Source organism: Leuciscus leuciscus (genome assembly GCF_965113295.1).
Source record: "Leuciscus leuciscus genome assembly, chromosome: 1".
In the NCBI taxonomy this organism is placed as follows: domain Eukaryota; kingdom Metazoa; phylum Chordata; class Actinopteri; order Cypriniformes; family Leuciscidae; genus Leuciscus; species Leuciscus leuciscus.
In genome coordinates this window covers 65,514,822-65,529,494 of record NC_138725.1, presented here as the reverse complement: position 1 = coordinate 65,529,494, position 14,673 = coordinate 65,514,822, and the positions used below count along the sequence as shown (strand labels likewise).

General features: G+C 35.5%; 1 protein-coding gene and 1 long non-coding RNA gene across 3 annotated transcripts; both read left to right on the top strand.

The window, feature by feature from the left end:
- The first annotated feature begins 4,103 nt into the window (after positions 1–4,103).
- On the top strand, positions 4,104–13,875 carry LOC309506110 (E3 ubiquitin/ISG15 ligase TRIM25-like). The gene is made up of 7 exons (XM_082179687.1): positions 4,104–4,755; positions 6,065–6,160; positions 6,246–6,479; positions 7,094–7,253; positions 7,669–7,716; positions 7,936–8,126; positions 11,036–13,875. Exons 1-7 carry the CDS (start codon positions 4,177–4,179, stop codon positions 11,363–11,365), a joined length of 1,638 nt encoding a protein of 545 aa, XP_082035813.1. The 5' UTR covers positions 4,104–4,176; the 3' UTR covers positions 11,366–13,875.
- LOC309506123 lies at positions 8,129–10,776 on the top strand. Of its 2 annotated transcripts, XR_014208645.1 has the most exons (5): positions 8,129–8,759; positions 9,121–9,411; positions 9,515–9,574; positions 9,661–9,758; positions 9,989–10,776. It is a non-coding gene; the product is annotated as an uncharacterized lncRNA (long non-coding RNA). The 2 variants fall into 2 exon arrangements; XR_014208646.1 differs by having other exon boundaries at positions 8,129–9,411.
- Positions 13,876–14,673: the final 798 nt, after the last annotated feature.

Here is a 14,673-nt window from a genome sequence, read left to right as displayed (position 1 = left end):
TCAGTGAAGCTCGTTAGTATAGTGTGAAAGGCACACCAGGTCCTCGAGAGAACATAATCCTCTTGATTGATGAGGAGTTGTTGCACTGCTGGTATTGTATATCCATACCTTTTGTATTTGTACTTCACTTTTTTAGGCTGGTTCTTCTGTTAGATGTGGTGGCATGCATGAAGACAAGCTGGAGTTGCAAAAATACTCAGTCTTTTATACAGTCGGGTTAAACCATTTATATTAATAGGGAAGGGAACTTAACTCCTGGTAGTGTAGGCATGGAGAAATGTCTTATGGTGTTTACATTTAGTTTAAGTTGCTGAATGAGCTTAGTTGAATTATTTTTGGAAGTTAAATGGTTAAATGGTCATATGTTTAGGCTACAAGGGTTTTTGGTATTGATGCCCCTGCAGTTGGTACGGTCTTGAGTGTAATGAGCCTGCCCTAGGCTATATAAGACAGTCTAAACTGAACCTTGGCAGGTAAAAGATGGGGTCATATTGCTGAAGTATTCATGAAGATTTTGCTGCCTGTAGCAATTTGTTTTCCTTTGTTTGTTGATACATCAAAGTTTGCACTGAGTCAAGTGTATATTTATTTTGGTTTAATTTTGTAATTTTTGTGGGCAGATCGAGGCTTCGTGAAGCAATGAAACAGTTGAACCAAATGGGCCATATTGTTTCGAGGCTTCGAATCAATCCGACACCCGTCTCAACGGTGTCACCTAGTGGTCACTTGCAGGTGTTGATCTGAAACAACCTTGACAAGCCATTAAAAAAATTTGTTGTTTTTTTATTATTGTATTTTTCTAATATGTGAAGCTTGTAACCTATAGGCTCCTCACTGTGCATAATGTTATTTTGGTCCTGCAAAATGAATAAAGAAATCAAGCCACAATGTCTCACTTGTTTTAAGATTTTTATTAAAAAATATTAATTTCTCTGCTGTGGAAGGACTTAGCCTACTTCTTTTTTTACAGATAATTTCTCCAGCCTTTGAAAAAATCCTCTCACAAGGGACACTTGTTGCTGGCATGCAAAGATATTTTTTAGCTAGGACATACAAATGAGGAAAGATTACTGCTCTCTCTTTCCAGTAAGTTAGTGGATCATGAGTTCTGGGAAAATACGCAAATTTCAAATTCTCCTCAAATGGCGCATCATGGATGATGTATTGTTGCAGTAGGCTAGCTGCCGATCACAATACACACATCTCACTTTATTTGGAGTTTCTAAACGGAAATGCTCCCACACCACAGATGTACGGCATCTCTTCTGGGGAGCCTCCATTTTATCTATCTATCCAAATCTATCTATGTATCTATCTATATGAATCTATCTATGTATCTAGATATGTACCTATAATCTATCTATGTATCTAGATATGTACCTAGATATGTACCCAGATATCTATCTATGTATTTATATATGTAATCTATAATCTATCTATATGTATCTATCTATTAATCTAGCTGTCTATATATATTTATATCTATGTATCTATTAATGTGTCACTAATATGTATACTCTGTCTGTCTCTAGCCTATCAGTCTATTATGTGTAAATTTAAATGTAAGCCTAAATAGCCTAACTAATCAAATCGCACTATAAATGTCACTATATCACCAAAAATCCGCTATCTCAAATTCAAACTCCTCTCACAAAAACCCACGAGGTCAATATGGGTTGATTTAACTTTTATACAGATGTGCGATTGTGTGGTCTGTTCCCGACCGTGTCAATCAAACGCTGATTCGGCGGACCACACCTGTTTCAGAAAGGAGGTTCAACCAACTCTGAGTTAAAACTTGAACTCTGAGTTGACTTACCCTGAGATGGGAAACTCTGAGTTTTTGGTTTCAGAACAGCTGAAATGAGTTAGTTCATTCAACTCTGAGTTGACCTACTCTGAGTTAAGCGTGTGCACCACAACTATAAAAAGCCATTATCAATGGAGCACAGATATTATGAGTCACCATGGCAACAGCGCCAGACAAAAAGAGGTCTTCATATTTCTCACCAGTACGAACATTATTACTGTAATTTTACAGTATTAGAACATTAATACTGTAATTTAATTAAAGGGATTACTCTTAATTCTTCAGTAATTTAAAGTAAAATCTGATGTAATTATATTAGACTATAGAGCAATTCTGTATATTTAACATACATTTTTAAAAGGGATATTTTTAATGTAACCTTCTCCCTCTACACACTTTGGTCAATTCAAGAATAATTCATGCAATTGTATATTGTTTATTTGAAAGCATTAAAAGTGCAGTTTCTTGTCTCTCCTTGTATTGTTCAAATGGTTAAGGTTGATATGGGATTTAGTAATAAGTAGACCAATACTTTCTAAAGATAGTCATTATTACATTAATCTAATTACACTGTTGAAGATGTCATTTGTAGTTAGTAATACAAGTAACTTACCCAACTGTTATAATATCAGAGGTGAAACTGGAAGAACAGTATGTTATTCAACCTAATTTTAATGTTCATGTAGGGGCAATCCTGCAGGTATTAAAAGAACATGACAGCAGCTGAAAATTAAATATAAAAAAAAACATAATTCAATCAAGTAAGGCTTGAGTGTACATGGGTGTAGGCTACCTGACTTTACAAACATTTGAGATATTGAATAACTAAAGCATCCAGTGTCTAGCAGTGCAGCAGCATTTTTGGCTGAGGGACTTCAGAGCCAGTCACTCCCCAAGATCCAAGGGCCTCATAAAATGTAGAGGTTTACATACGTGTTATTTTTGATATTTCCATTTATTTTACTTTGGGTTGGGTTTTTCGTTGGTCCCAACAGATTCTGATGGTAATATCTGTCTTTTGGAGCCTCCTGTCCCAACAGAACCCCAGGCAGTTGTAAGTAGCCTACTCAATACACCAGAAATTATGACAAATAGGCTAGTGTTATAAAGTGCACTCAACCAAATGCTCATCTTCACAGGACGATGGGGATAAAGAGTTTCTGCTGCCACAGAGAGGCCTACAGAGGTAATGTTAATATTATGTGTCTACACATCAAACAATCTACACATTCTGATTATTTCACATTTTTATGTGGAGTAGCCTATAGAATCTAGGTTTAAATCTAAGTATAAACGGGTATTCTTATCTCTCCCCCGCCCCCAGAGTGTGGAAGAACAGCAGGAGGACGGTCCATCAACTTCTGCTGCACAGATGAACACAGTTCAGTGATTTCCAGTAAATGCCACCATTTAATTCTGTAGAATTTGTTTAGAACTACATTATGTAACTCTAATCTACTACTGTATTTTCAGTTGCCAGTTAAGGAGTTATATAGACTTCATCTTATTATTATTTTTTTAAACTGCAGTAAAAATAGCAACATTTTATTTATTAATAAAATATTAATTTTATTAATAAAAATGTACTGAAAGAATGAATGAGGTGTTTAAACACCACTTCCTCTTTAAAAAAGGGGAGGAGACCGATAGAAACTCTGGGTTTACTGAAGAAAACCTGCTCCTGACCAGGTTAGGTTCACAGAGTAAGTTACCATGGTAACTGACTCTGAGTATAAGTTACCTCTCTTTCAGAAACGGGCTTGACTTACTCTGCTTTCTCAGGTTTAACATACCTCCCATTCTGAAACAGAAAACCCAGAGTTTCCCTCATTTCAGGGTTAACATACTCAGAGTTTTCACTTAACCTCCTTTCTGAAACAGGCCCCTGATGAAACACTTCGAGGCTTCGTTTGGTCATAGTCACGTGACATGGGTGTTTTGAATCACGCTTCGGATCAGTGTTTCGAAACATCTGCGCTTCGGGATCTCGCAAAGCTTCGGAACGACTGTTTCGCGTCAGCCATCCCTAAATTTTTGTTCTTTGACACATCACTGTGAATATATTTACTCCTACTTCTCCATTGGCATTTAATATTCTTTGGATGATGTCTGAGTCCTGAGCCTATCTACCACCTCCCCTTGATCTCCACGGGACACGTTATGACAAATGGTACATAAACAGCATGAAAGTGACTCTCCTTTGAGCAGGAATGAGGAATTAAACTGCTTTACAGACACGCCTGTTTCACACACGTCACTCAAACACAGAACCAGGAAACTATTTAAACTCCTCAGTTCAGAGAAACAGAAACTGAAGTGCTGTTGAGCTGTTGTGTGTTTGTGTCTCTCTGTATTCATGCAGTAAAATGGCAGAAGCCAGAATTTCAGTGGATCAGAATGAGTTCACGTGTCCAGTGTGTCTAGATCTCCTAAAGGAACCAGTAGCCATTCCCTGTGGACACAGTTACTGTAAGATCTGTATTACAGACTGCTGGGATCAGGAGGATGAGAAGAGAGTCTACAGCTGCCCTCAGTGCAGACAGACCTTCAGTCCAAGACCTGCTTTAGGTAAAAACACCATGCTAGATGAAGTGGTGGAGAAACTGAAGAAGACTAAACTTCCTGCTGACTGTTACGCTGGATCTGGAGACGTGGAGTGTGATGTCTGTACTGGAAGAAAATACAAAGCCATCAAGTCCTGTCTGGTGTGTCAGGAATCTTACTGTCAAACTCATTTTGACCGTCATGAGGAATATCACTCTCGTAAACCACACAAAGTGATTGATGCCACTGGACGACTGCAGGACATGATCTGCCGTAAACATGATAAAGAGCTAGAAATGTTCTGTATCACTGATCAAGTGTGCATTTGTGTGCGATGTAAGGAGTATGAACATAAAAAACACAACACTGTATCAACTGCAGCACAGAGGACAGAGAAACAGGTATGAGCTGAGAGGGCTTGATCACGCAGAAATGAAAGTGTCTTCTTCATTTACTCACTGTCATTCCAAACCAAAGATATTTTAAAGTGCTTAGACTCCAGTGCTTTAAAAAAGTAGTGCGCTTAATTGTATTGAATGTGCGCCTGTAGTGTACTTCATATCTTACAACTAAATTTTTAAACCTGTACTTGCAGATAATATAATATTCATGAAATAAAAGGCTACATAAATGCACTTAAAGAGAGCACATGATTGTTTCTTGACAAACTTAAGTACTCTTATAAAAAGTTATAATATCAAATTATACTATATAATATTTTTTTTACTTTAAAGGACATTTTAATCATATTTAATATTTCAGTTTAATGAGCTTTTGTCGTGCTTTAAAGAAGTGCACTTAATTTTGATGTGTGGACTGACATACTAAAGCTCATTTAAAGGACTTGATTATAATTTTAACTTGTAGAATGTTGTTTGATATCATATTTAAAGTTAATATATTTTAAATTTACTAAAGTGCAACTTCATCATTACAATTGTGCAAATACAAATATATTTAAATACATTTACCATAAATGTTTGTCAGTAAACTTTAAAGTAAACAGTAATCTTTAACCATAAGTCAAAGTCCTACTAAAGAGGCTCAAAAAACACTCTAAAGTTAACCTATTCATATAAATTTAATCTGTAATACATTTTCATTTAATTGTAAATATCATGCAGTCTGAAAACATTACGTTCAGTTCACACTTAAGTTGTTCTTTTAAACTATATTATTTCCATAAGTATGCTAATGTCAAGTGTATGTTTTTTCTAAACTAGGAGCCTAATTATGATTCACAAATCAAATCATTGATCAACTCAAGTATACAGAGCAGAAACATCAAACTTCACTGGTGCTTGTGTCATGACATCATGCTATTTAGTCATGTGACTTGGACATGCAAGAACCAGTGAGGTTTGATGTTATTGATGCATCACCATATTTATGACTGAGACATTCTTCAAAATATCTTCTGTTGTGTCCCGCAATAGACAGAAATTCACACAGGTTTGGAACGACATGAGGGCGAGTAAATGATGACAGAATTAAAACTTTAGGGTGAAGTATTCATATTTGAAATAATGCTGACACTGGCTTCATATTCATTCATAATCTCATTTCAGGAAACTATAAATCTGTGGTGTGAACCTACAGTATACCATGCTGGATCTTTAACCACTCCATCAATTCTGTATTTATGTACTTTAATTTTCTTTTGTGATAGTAGTTTTACGTGCCATTTGCTGTTATTGGTTTGTCCTCCAGAAACAGCTGAAGGAGACGCAGATGAAGATCCGTCAGAGAATCCAGCAGAGACAGAAAGATCTTCATCAGCTGAGAGAGGCTGTGAAGTCTCATAAGGTGAGTCTGGAGAAGAAGAGAAGTGTGAGACGTGTCAGTTTGGACTCACTGAACTCACTGTGTGATTGTGATGTGTGTGTAATAGCGCTCTGCACACACAGCAGTGGAAGACAGTGAGAAGATCTTCACTGAGATCATCCGCTTCATTGAGAGAAGCCGCTCTGAGGCGACACAGCGGATCAGAGATCAGGAAAAGACTGCAGTGAGTCGAGCTGAAGAACGACTGGAGCGACTGGAGCAGGAGATCAATGATCTGAGGAGGAGAGACGCTGAGCTGGAGCAGCTTTCACACACACACCATCACATCCAGTTCCTGCAGGTAGATCTAGAAGAACTGGGTCATAGTGGACTTGAGCAAGAGACTCAAAGAGAAACATTTAATGAGAGCAGAATGAGACTAACTTAAGCAAAAAACAAAAAAAAACAAAAAAAAAAAAAAAACTCTGAAGTTCAGATATTTGCATTTAATACAAAAATTAACCTATACCACATTCATTTAATTGCAAATTACAAGCAATTAATTTTCTGCAAACATTTACACTTATATATTTAAAGTATATTATTTCTGTTACAAGTACGGTACTCTTTTTAAAGTGTACTTTCTTTTTCATGCAAATAAAATAGAATTAAGTTTCTGAAAACATTACATCCAATCTGCACTCACTCATATGTTTTAAAATGCATTATTTCTGTTATAATTACGGTTCTCTTTAAAAGTGTTCTTTCTTTTTCACAAGGAGTGTAAGTGTCAAATACTAGAGTTTGTAGCATTAAGAGATAAATATGAGAAGAATGTGCTGAGTGTGTGATAGTGCTGTATTGAAGCGAGTCACTGAAGAGAAATGAAGTCAACAAGAGCCGCTCAGATCTGATATAGTGCAGGTTATTGGCTGAAGTGTGGAGATGATGAGTTTTGATTTCTGTTTTCTGTAGAGTTTCCAGTCTCTCTCAGCACCTCCTGAATCTACAGACGAACCCGACGTTTCCTTCAGTTCTCTCTCCTCTTTTGATGGCGTGAGAGAATCTGTCCGTCAGCTGAGAGACAAACTGGAGGATTTCTGCAAAGAGGAGCTCAAGAAGATCTCTGATAGAGGTAAAGTCCTGCGCCTCGTTTATACAGACGTGTGGAGAATGATCCGAAATGTGAACGTAACCATTTCTGAAATGTTCCTATGATTTATAAAACATCCATACGTACAAATCATTTTCCTACATGCATCCCACTTTATAAATCACAGTTCATCTTTACTGTTCACTCTACAGAACAGCCACAGACATCCCTTGATGGTTTAGAAGTAATAAATACATATTTGACGTAGGATGAAATCCATTGGAATTCAGAATCAAATCCGATATGAGTGTGTTTTATATATGAGGCATCTGGAGATTCATCTGTTCTCAGAAATGAGTTCTCCATCATCTAATATCAGATTAGAAATGTCTTAGAAATGTATGTATTTTATCTTGTCATTTCTCTTCACACTGTTCATGTCTATTTATTTCCACAGTCACATTCACCAACATGAATCCCAAGACCAGGAACGACTTCCTACAATGTAAGTCACTAAGAAAACAAGCAGGAAAACTCATTGAGTGTGTTCATGTTCTTCCTGTAGAAGGAGAAACAAATCATGATAAAAGAGTTTAATAATTAAATGATGACTTGCACAGGATATCTGATCAGCTGTAATGAAACACTGATGATACATTGTTCAGACATTAAAAGATCAGACAGATTCATAATTCCTGATTCTGATGTGTTTTCTCTCCATCAGATTCTCATCAGCTGACTCTGGATCTGAACACAGTGCATAAACTCCTCAGTCTGTCTGAGAGGAACAGAGTGATTACTTACACTGACACACAACAGTCGTATCCTGATCATCCAGACAGATTTGATGGTTGGTGGCAAGTGTTGTGTAGAGAGAGTGTGTGTGGACGCTGTTACTGGGAGATTGAGTGCAGCGTACACTGTTAGACTTTTCTGTAATTTCTACAGTTATTTACTTTAAATCACCCAGTATTATACTGCTATTTCTCTTTACAGTAAATAACTGTGATTCCCATTGCATCATGGGAATTTTCTGTGACGTCTAACACCACATACAGAGACTTACTGTATTTTTTAAATTTGCTATATACTACTGTATTTGTCTAACACCACATACAGAGACTTACTGTATTTTTTTTAATTTGCTGTATACTACTGTATTTGACGTAACGGCCTCTCTGGCTGGCACCATTCCATCGTGCTTTTTATTTCCTAATTTTTGCCTTACACTGCGTGTCTACAACGCTATAATACCCAGAGGCTGTCTATATTGGACACGTTGAAGCGACCGGACCTTTAATACAAAATGCAAACCTGTTGGTTGAACCTGTTTGTCCCTTGTCAGAAATAGCGCGAGCGCTTGGACTCGGAGTACCGTACGTCAGAAATATAACGGCCGCGGCGCATCACTAACGTGCTGCTGACACTAATCTGGGATTTGTCGTGTCGCGACAGAGCATCCAGTGTAATATCACTGGGGTCTGTCTTTTGTTGGATCGCGCCGTTCACGGAATTCACTTCAGCGAGAGAGAGGGATCAGCAAGCAAGGTAAAAAAACAAAAAAACATTCTGTGTGTGTTGACAGGATTGTGCTCAGTTTAACCTGTTATAACGTGTGCCTAACTTACTCGTCAACATGGCGGTAACGAACTTTACCACGGTAAACTGAGCTAACGTTTCATTTTACACACTTTGTTAGATTATTGAATTGTCGAGTTAAAATATGCCAACGAGCAACGCGTTTACATTAACAATAAATGTGAATAAACTAATGTGAAATTCTGTTTTGGTTGTAGATAATGTTGGCCTACTGATGAGAACCTTTATAGTTTTAGCATTAGTATGCAAATGGAATTTCCTTTTTTTAATGGAATTTAATATGTACTTCCATTTTTATATGTGTTTAAAGACAACTGCAACAAAGCACCAAGATTCCAGAGGTAGGCCATTTGTGATATATATTTTTTGAGATAAGTTTGCTGAAATGATTAGCAATATGTGAAAATTGCATTGGAGCCACTGGTGCAGACTAGGTAGCTAACAATATCTTATAAAATCTCTATAAAATTGGCTATTAAACTTTATATCAAATAAGTGACCTTTGCATCATGTCTAACTTTATATTTATTACACAGCAAATTAACCAATCAGAAGATGGACCATTGTCTTTGTTCAGTCTCACCAGATTAAATGTATCCAGGTAAGCACTGCAGTAAAACTCTCACTAATTCATTCATACCAAATCTAGCATTCTAAACAACTTAAGTTTATATTTTTGCATTATTTTGATATTTTATTATTAGGCAGAAGACTCTACCATTGCAGTCCCACCTGACCAGGAAGGTCCTAATATCAGCGCACAGGTGGGTTAACTACTGTAGGAAGGAGAACAATCATCATCACACAGTGATTTCTTGCATGTTTCTTACTGTGTATTTGTCTTAATCAGGTACCCCTTCACTGCAGACAAGCTGAAATGGGCTAAAATCATCGATTTCAGTCTTTCTCTCTATGGATTTCAGCATTTTTGGACAGAATTTAGGATTTGTAAGTATTAAAATTTAATCTGGCATAATTTAATTTAGTTCTTTTGTATGCTATTTATTGACAAAAGCTGTTTACAAATATATATTCTTAAGTTTTTGTGAAAATAATAATACAAATTAACAAAAAAGGAGGTTAAAAATAATGTGACACTAATATTCTCTCTCTCTCTCTCTCTCTCTCTCTCTCTCTCTCTCTCTCTCTCTCTCTCTCTCTCTCTCTCTCTCATATAGTGTTGGAACCGGGATCTCCTCTGAAGGACTGAGTACATTTGTGTTTGTGGACACGCACACAGACCAGGGAACATTTTGAGGTTGTCAGTCAAGTTCTGAACAGGAACCAATCTTTGGAGAAGTTCATTTATTCGCAAAGGTGGACAAAAACATTGTGTTGGCTTTTTAAAGATTATTTTGATGATGATTTTTACTCCTATGCTGTAGAAAAGAGGAGTAGACAGTCAGACATTGATAATAATAAGAAATGTTTCTTGAGCATCAAAGAGACTTCTTTCAAAAACATTAAGACACTTAAATACTTCTTTTGGCCACCAGTGTACATATGTGTGTCATGTATTGTGAAAAGAACTGTGTTTTGTCCTGTGTTGGACATTTCCCTTTTGACTGCTTAAAAATGTATTTGTATACATGCAGTTTTATGAATGTAATGGTTGATATTATTATAATACTTGTATAAGCTAAACAACCAATGACTCTACATTCATTTAGTCAAATGCTAATGTTTTGTTTATGGTTTTATGTATGTTTTTAAAAATGTGTGCAGTGAAGGACAGCACATAATGTGTTAATTTAACACGTTTACACATCTTTGTGCTAACCTTTCTGACATATTTACTTTGTTAAAATCATTAACACAATGAATGAGTTAAAATTAAAACAAAAAATGTTGTCCCTAAACTCACCCATTAATGTGTAAAAATTTCACACATCATTTCCAGCATTGGCATGTTTATTTTGTGATATATATGAAATGTTTTAAATAAAAAAAATATATTTCGTGATAACTTTGTCTAATTGGTTTGTATGTCAGTAGAATTATGTAGGATAAAAATAAAATTAATCATATATCAAAATTAGGAAATCTAATTTATATTTAGTACAAATAAAAATAATTACAGTAGTGTACTGATTAGCTTCGTTTTTACAGTAATGCACTGTATTACACAATTACAATGAAATACGGTTTGGTACTGTAACTCTTAATTACAGTAACTTACTGGCAACAGTGTTGCCAGTAAGTTACTGTAAAAAACCCTTGAAAAGTCTAACAGTGTACGTGTATTTATATCAGTGTCATATAAGAGCATCAGCAGGAAGGGTTATGAGTGTGGATTTGGACATAATGATCAGTCCTGGAGTTTGGACTGCTGTTCCTCCAGTTCCTCATTCTGGCACAATAACATACAGACTGATCTCCCTGTAAAGTCCATCAGCAGAAGAATAGGAGTGTATGTGGATCACAGTGCAGGAACTCTGTCCTTCTACAGCGTCTCTGACACAATGAGCCTCATCCACACAATCCAGACCACATTCACTCAGACGCTCTATCCTGGGTTTTGGGTTGGTTCTGGATCATCAGTGAAACTGTGTTGATGTTTCAGAATAGACTGTAGAGAGATTTTACCCAGAATACGTTGAGCTGATAAATCAGTAACAGTGAGATGTTTTTGATTCTCTTAATTTTATCTTACATTTTCACATGATTTTTGTGAGCAAACAAGATGCAACAATGTTAGAATTGCATCATCTACTATCTTACTGGACTAATACGCTGATTTCACGCAGCCGCCATTTTGAAATCGAAAGTGAGGCTCCGGTGGGAAGAACCCCGGAAGTAAAGATAAACAACAATGCCTTGGATTACCAACCTGAAGCTGCTGCCGCGATTTACACTATTGAATGTTAATATCCAATATAGGATATGTATATAGTTCATTCCTGCTTCTTTTTTTACTTTCTGAATTATATATATAAAAAAATATTTCATTTATAAATGAATTTCACTGTATATAGTCTAAAGAATGAAAGAAATGTATGTACAGTTTTAGAATTGACACAACATCATTAAACACAACAATACGCCATCGCATTCACGACTCTCCTGTGATTAAAGGCGACACTTCCGGTTTTCTTCCCACCGGAGCCTCGCTTTCGATTTCAAAATAACGGCTGCGTGAAATCAGCGTATAAGTGAATTGAAAAGGATTGAATATGTGTTAAGTAGCATTACATACCTTTATCAAGCCTTTCAAAGCATTTAGACACCAGAGAGGTTAATGAGATGTGCAAAAAAACATTACATTCTAACACTGTAACATTACAATCTAAAAACAAAATAATGCTTTTTAAAGAAGATGCTAAATGAAATAATTCTGGATAAAAACAAAACTGCTATCATAAAAATACACTTGATGTTTGCTGTATGTGACAAAAAATGTTTCGGCCTAAAAAATTTGTGACATTGTTAGAGCACCTTTAAGTCTTTTGAGAGAGCACTTTTCTGGGTAAAACCTATGAATTAACTTAAAGGTAATTTCTCTTATAGTTATCAGGTATTTGTGAGGTAATGGCCAAACTTTTTTCCAGGGAATGTCACTTACAAAACCATTCCAATAAGAAATGACATATGGCATAGAAACAGACTCCTCCTGAAACAAGACTCGAATTTTCTTATTGTTTTTTGATTTAGATGAAGAGAGGCACTGTTTACCTACAAATATCTTACACAGATCCACTGAGCGACAAAGAGATGAAAAAGAAAATCCTTTAAAAAGCATGAGAACTCCTTGTGGCACTGCATCAGCCACAATTGCAAACTCTTTTGGAGTAACAGGAACTCCATGCTTTACCAAGAACTCAGAATAATTACAAATTGAACCATTTTGAATGAAAAGTTGAGATAGAAAAATAATTCCATTTTTAAACTAACTATCAAAGAAAAGAGATTTATGTTTATACAGTAGGTCCTTATTATTCCAAATTATATAAGAGTGAGGTGTAAAATTGTGTTTAAAGATGAGGGACCAAGCTAATAACATTTGCCTAAAAAGGGATAATTTGACAGTGCTAATTTGATATTTTCATTATGTTATAATTACAGGTTAATAATAATTTTAAACCCCCTCATTTGTAAAAAAAAATAACATTAGGGATCTGATTCCAGATAGATGTGGGCTTATTAATAAAGTTCTTTATACAATTTATTTGAAAGGTGTTGTTTAAAGTTGTAAACAAAATGAGTTTGTCTGTTTTATCCTTCCAAACAAAGTTGAGGAGCATTGTATCGATTTTTTTAAGAATGGCGGTGTCGAAACTCAAAGAAAGAGCAGCGTATGTTAACCTTGACAAGCCTTCAGCTTTGGCTGTACAATTATTCCCTTTAATGACAGATCTCGCTGTTTTTTTCTGTGCTCTCAATTAGTGGATTCAAATTTACAGGGCATCTTTCTAGTTCATTTTTTGTTATAATAATACCTACATAATGATACCTGATCTCTAATTTGAGTATTACAAATTTGTGACAAATTAGACTCTTTGATGGACATCAATTGATATTTCGAAAGGTTCAAGACTAAGCCTGAAGCTTTGGAGAATTGCTGGATATACTCTAGTGCTAACAGAACTTGGTATCATCAGCCAACTGAATGATGAGTAATATCAGCAATAGAGATATAGAAGACCACCTTTAGAAACATAAGATGCAAATATCTGGGAAACTAGTAAAAAACAAATAAGGGGATATTGGACATCCTTGTCTAATACCACGTGACAAGTAAAACCTAGGAGAAGCACCATATTTTAATTTGATTGTACTATTACACTTGTAATAAAGAGTTCTTACCGCCTTACAAAAATATTCACCAAAACCAAACTTTTGCACTGATTTAAAAATAAAATGATGTTCTACTGAATCAAAAGCTTTATAAAAATCCAGGAAAAGAATAAAACTATTATGTTCCAGCAAATTGCTATAATCAAATAAATCCCAAACTAATCTAATGTTATTCATAATGTGTCGGTCTCTCATAAATCCAGACTGAGTCTCATCTATAACGCTATCCAAACATTCTTTAAGTCTTTTAGCAAATCTTATAATCGTTGTTAAGGAGTGTAATGGGTCGCCAATTGTTCAAATTGGTAAGATCTTTCTTTGGTTTATTAGTGTGTGTGAACACACAGTTAGTGTAATGATACCCTGCGTTAACGTAGGAGGTAAAGCTCCTTTATCAATACTCTCTTTAAAAACATTTGTTAAAAAAGGAGAAAGTTCATCAGCAAATAATTTGTACAGCTCAGCTGTAAGTCCATCACCTCCTGGGGATTTATTGTTTTTCAAGCTCTTAATTGTGCTTTGTTCTTCCTCATGAGTAACAACTCTATCACAACACATTCTATCACTTTCAGAGATAGATTTAACATTACTAACTGAATCCAGAAACAAAGTCGATATCTGCTCTGTACAATTTGAACTGTAAAGATTTTTTATAAAAATTGGCACTGGAATATATATCCTTTGGAACTTTTACAATTTTGCCATCAAACACATAATTTCTCAATTGTTGAAAGGGTCAAATTTCGCTTTTCAAGCTTAAAGAAATATGCAGAATTGAGTTCTCCTTCTTCAAGCCATCTTTTCCTGGATCTTATATAAGCACCCCTAGCCTTTGATAAGTATAAATCATCTAATTTAGTTTGCAAAGCTGCATGTTCAGATTTCTCCTCCAAAGTCAGACAACTAAAGTTACAGAAAATTGTATTATCGGGAGAAGTATTGTACCCATTTATATTTCCCAGAATTATTGTTTGTTGGTTAAGTGAAATCACTGATATATGAAAGTGGCCCAAACTATCTGAATCTGAACCTAATATATCCCCATCAAATGTATTTCTCAAAATGCTTA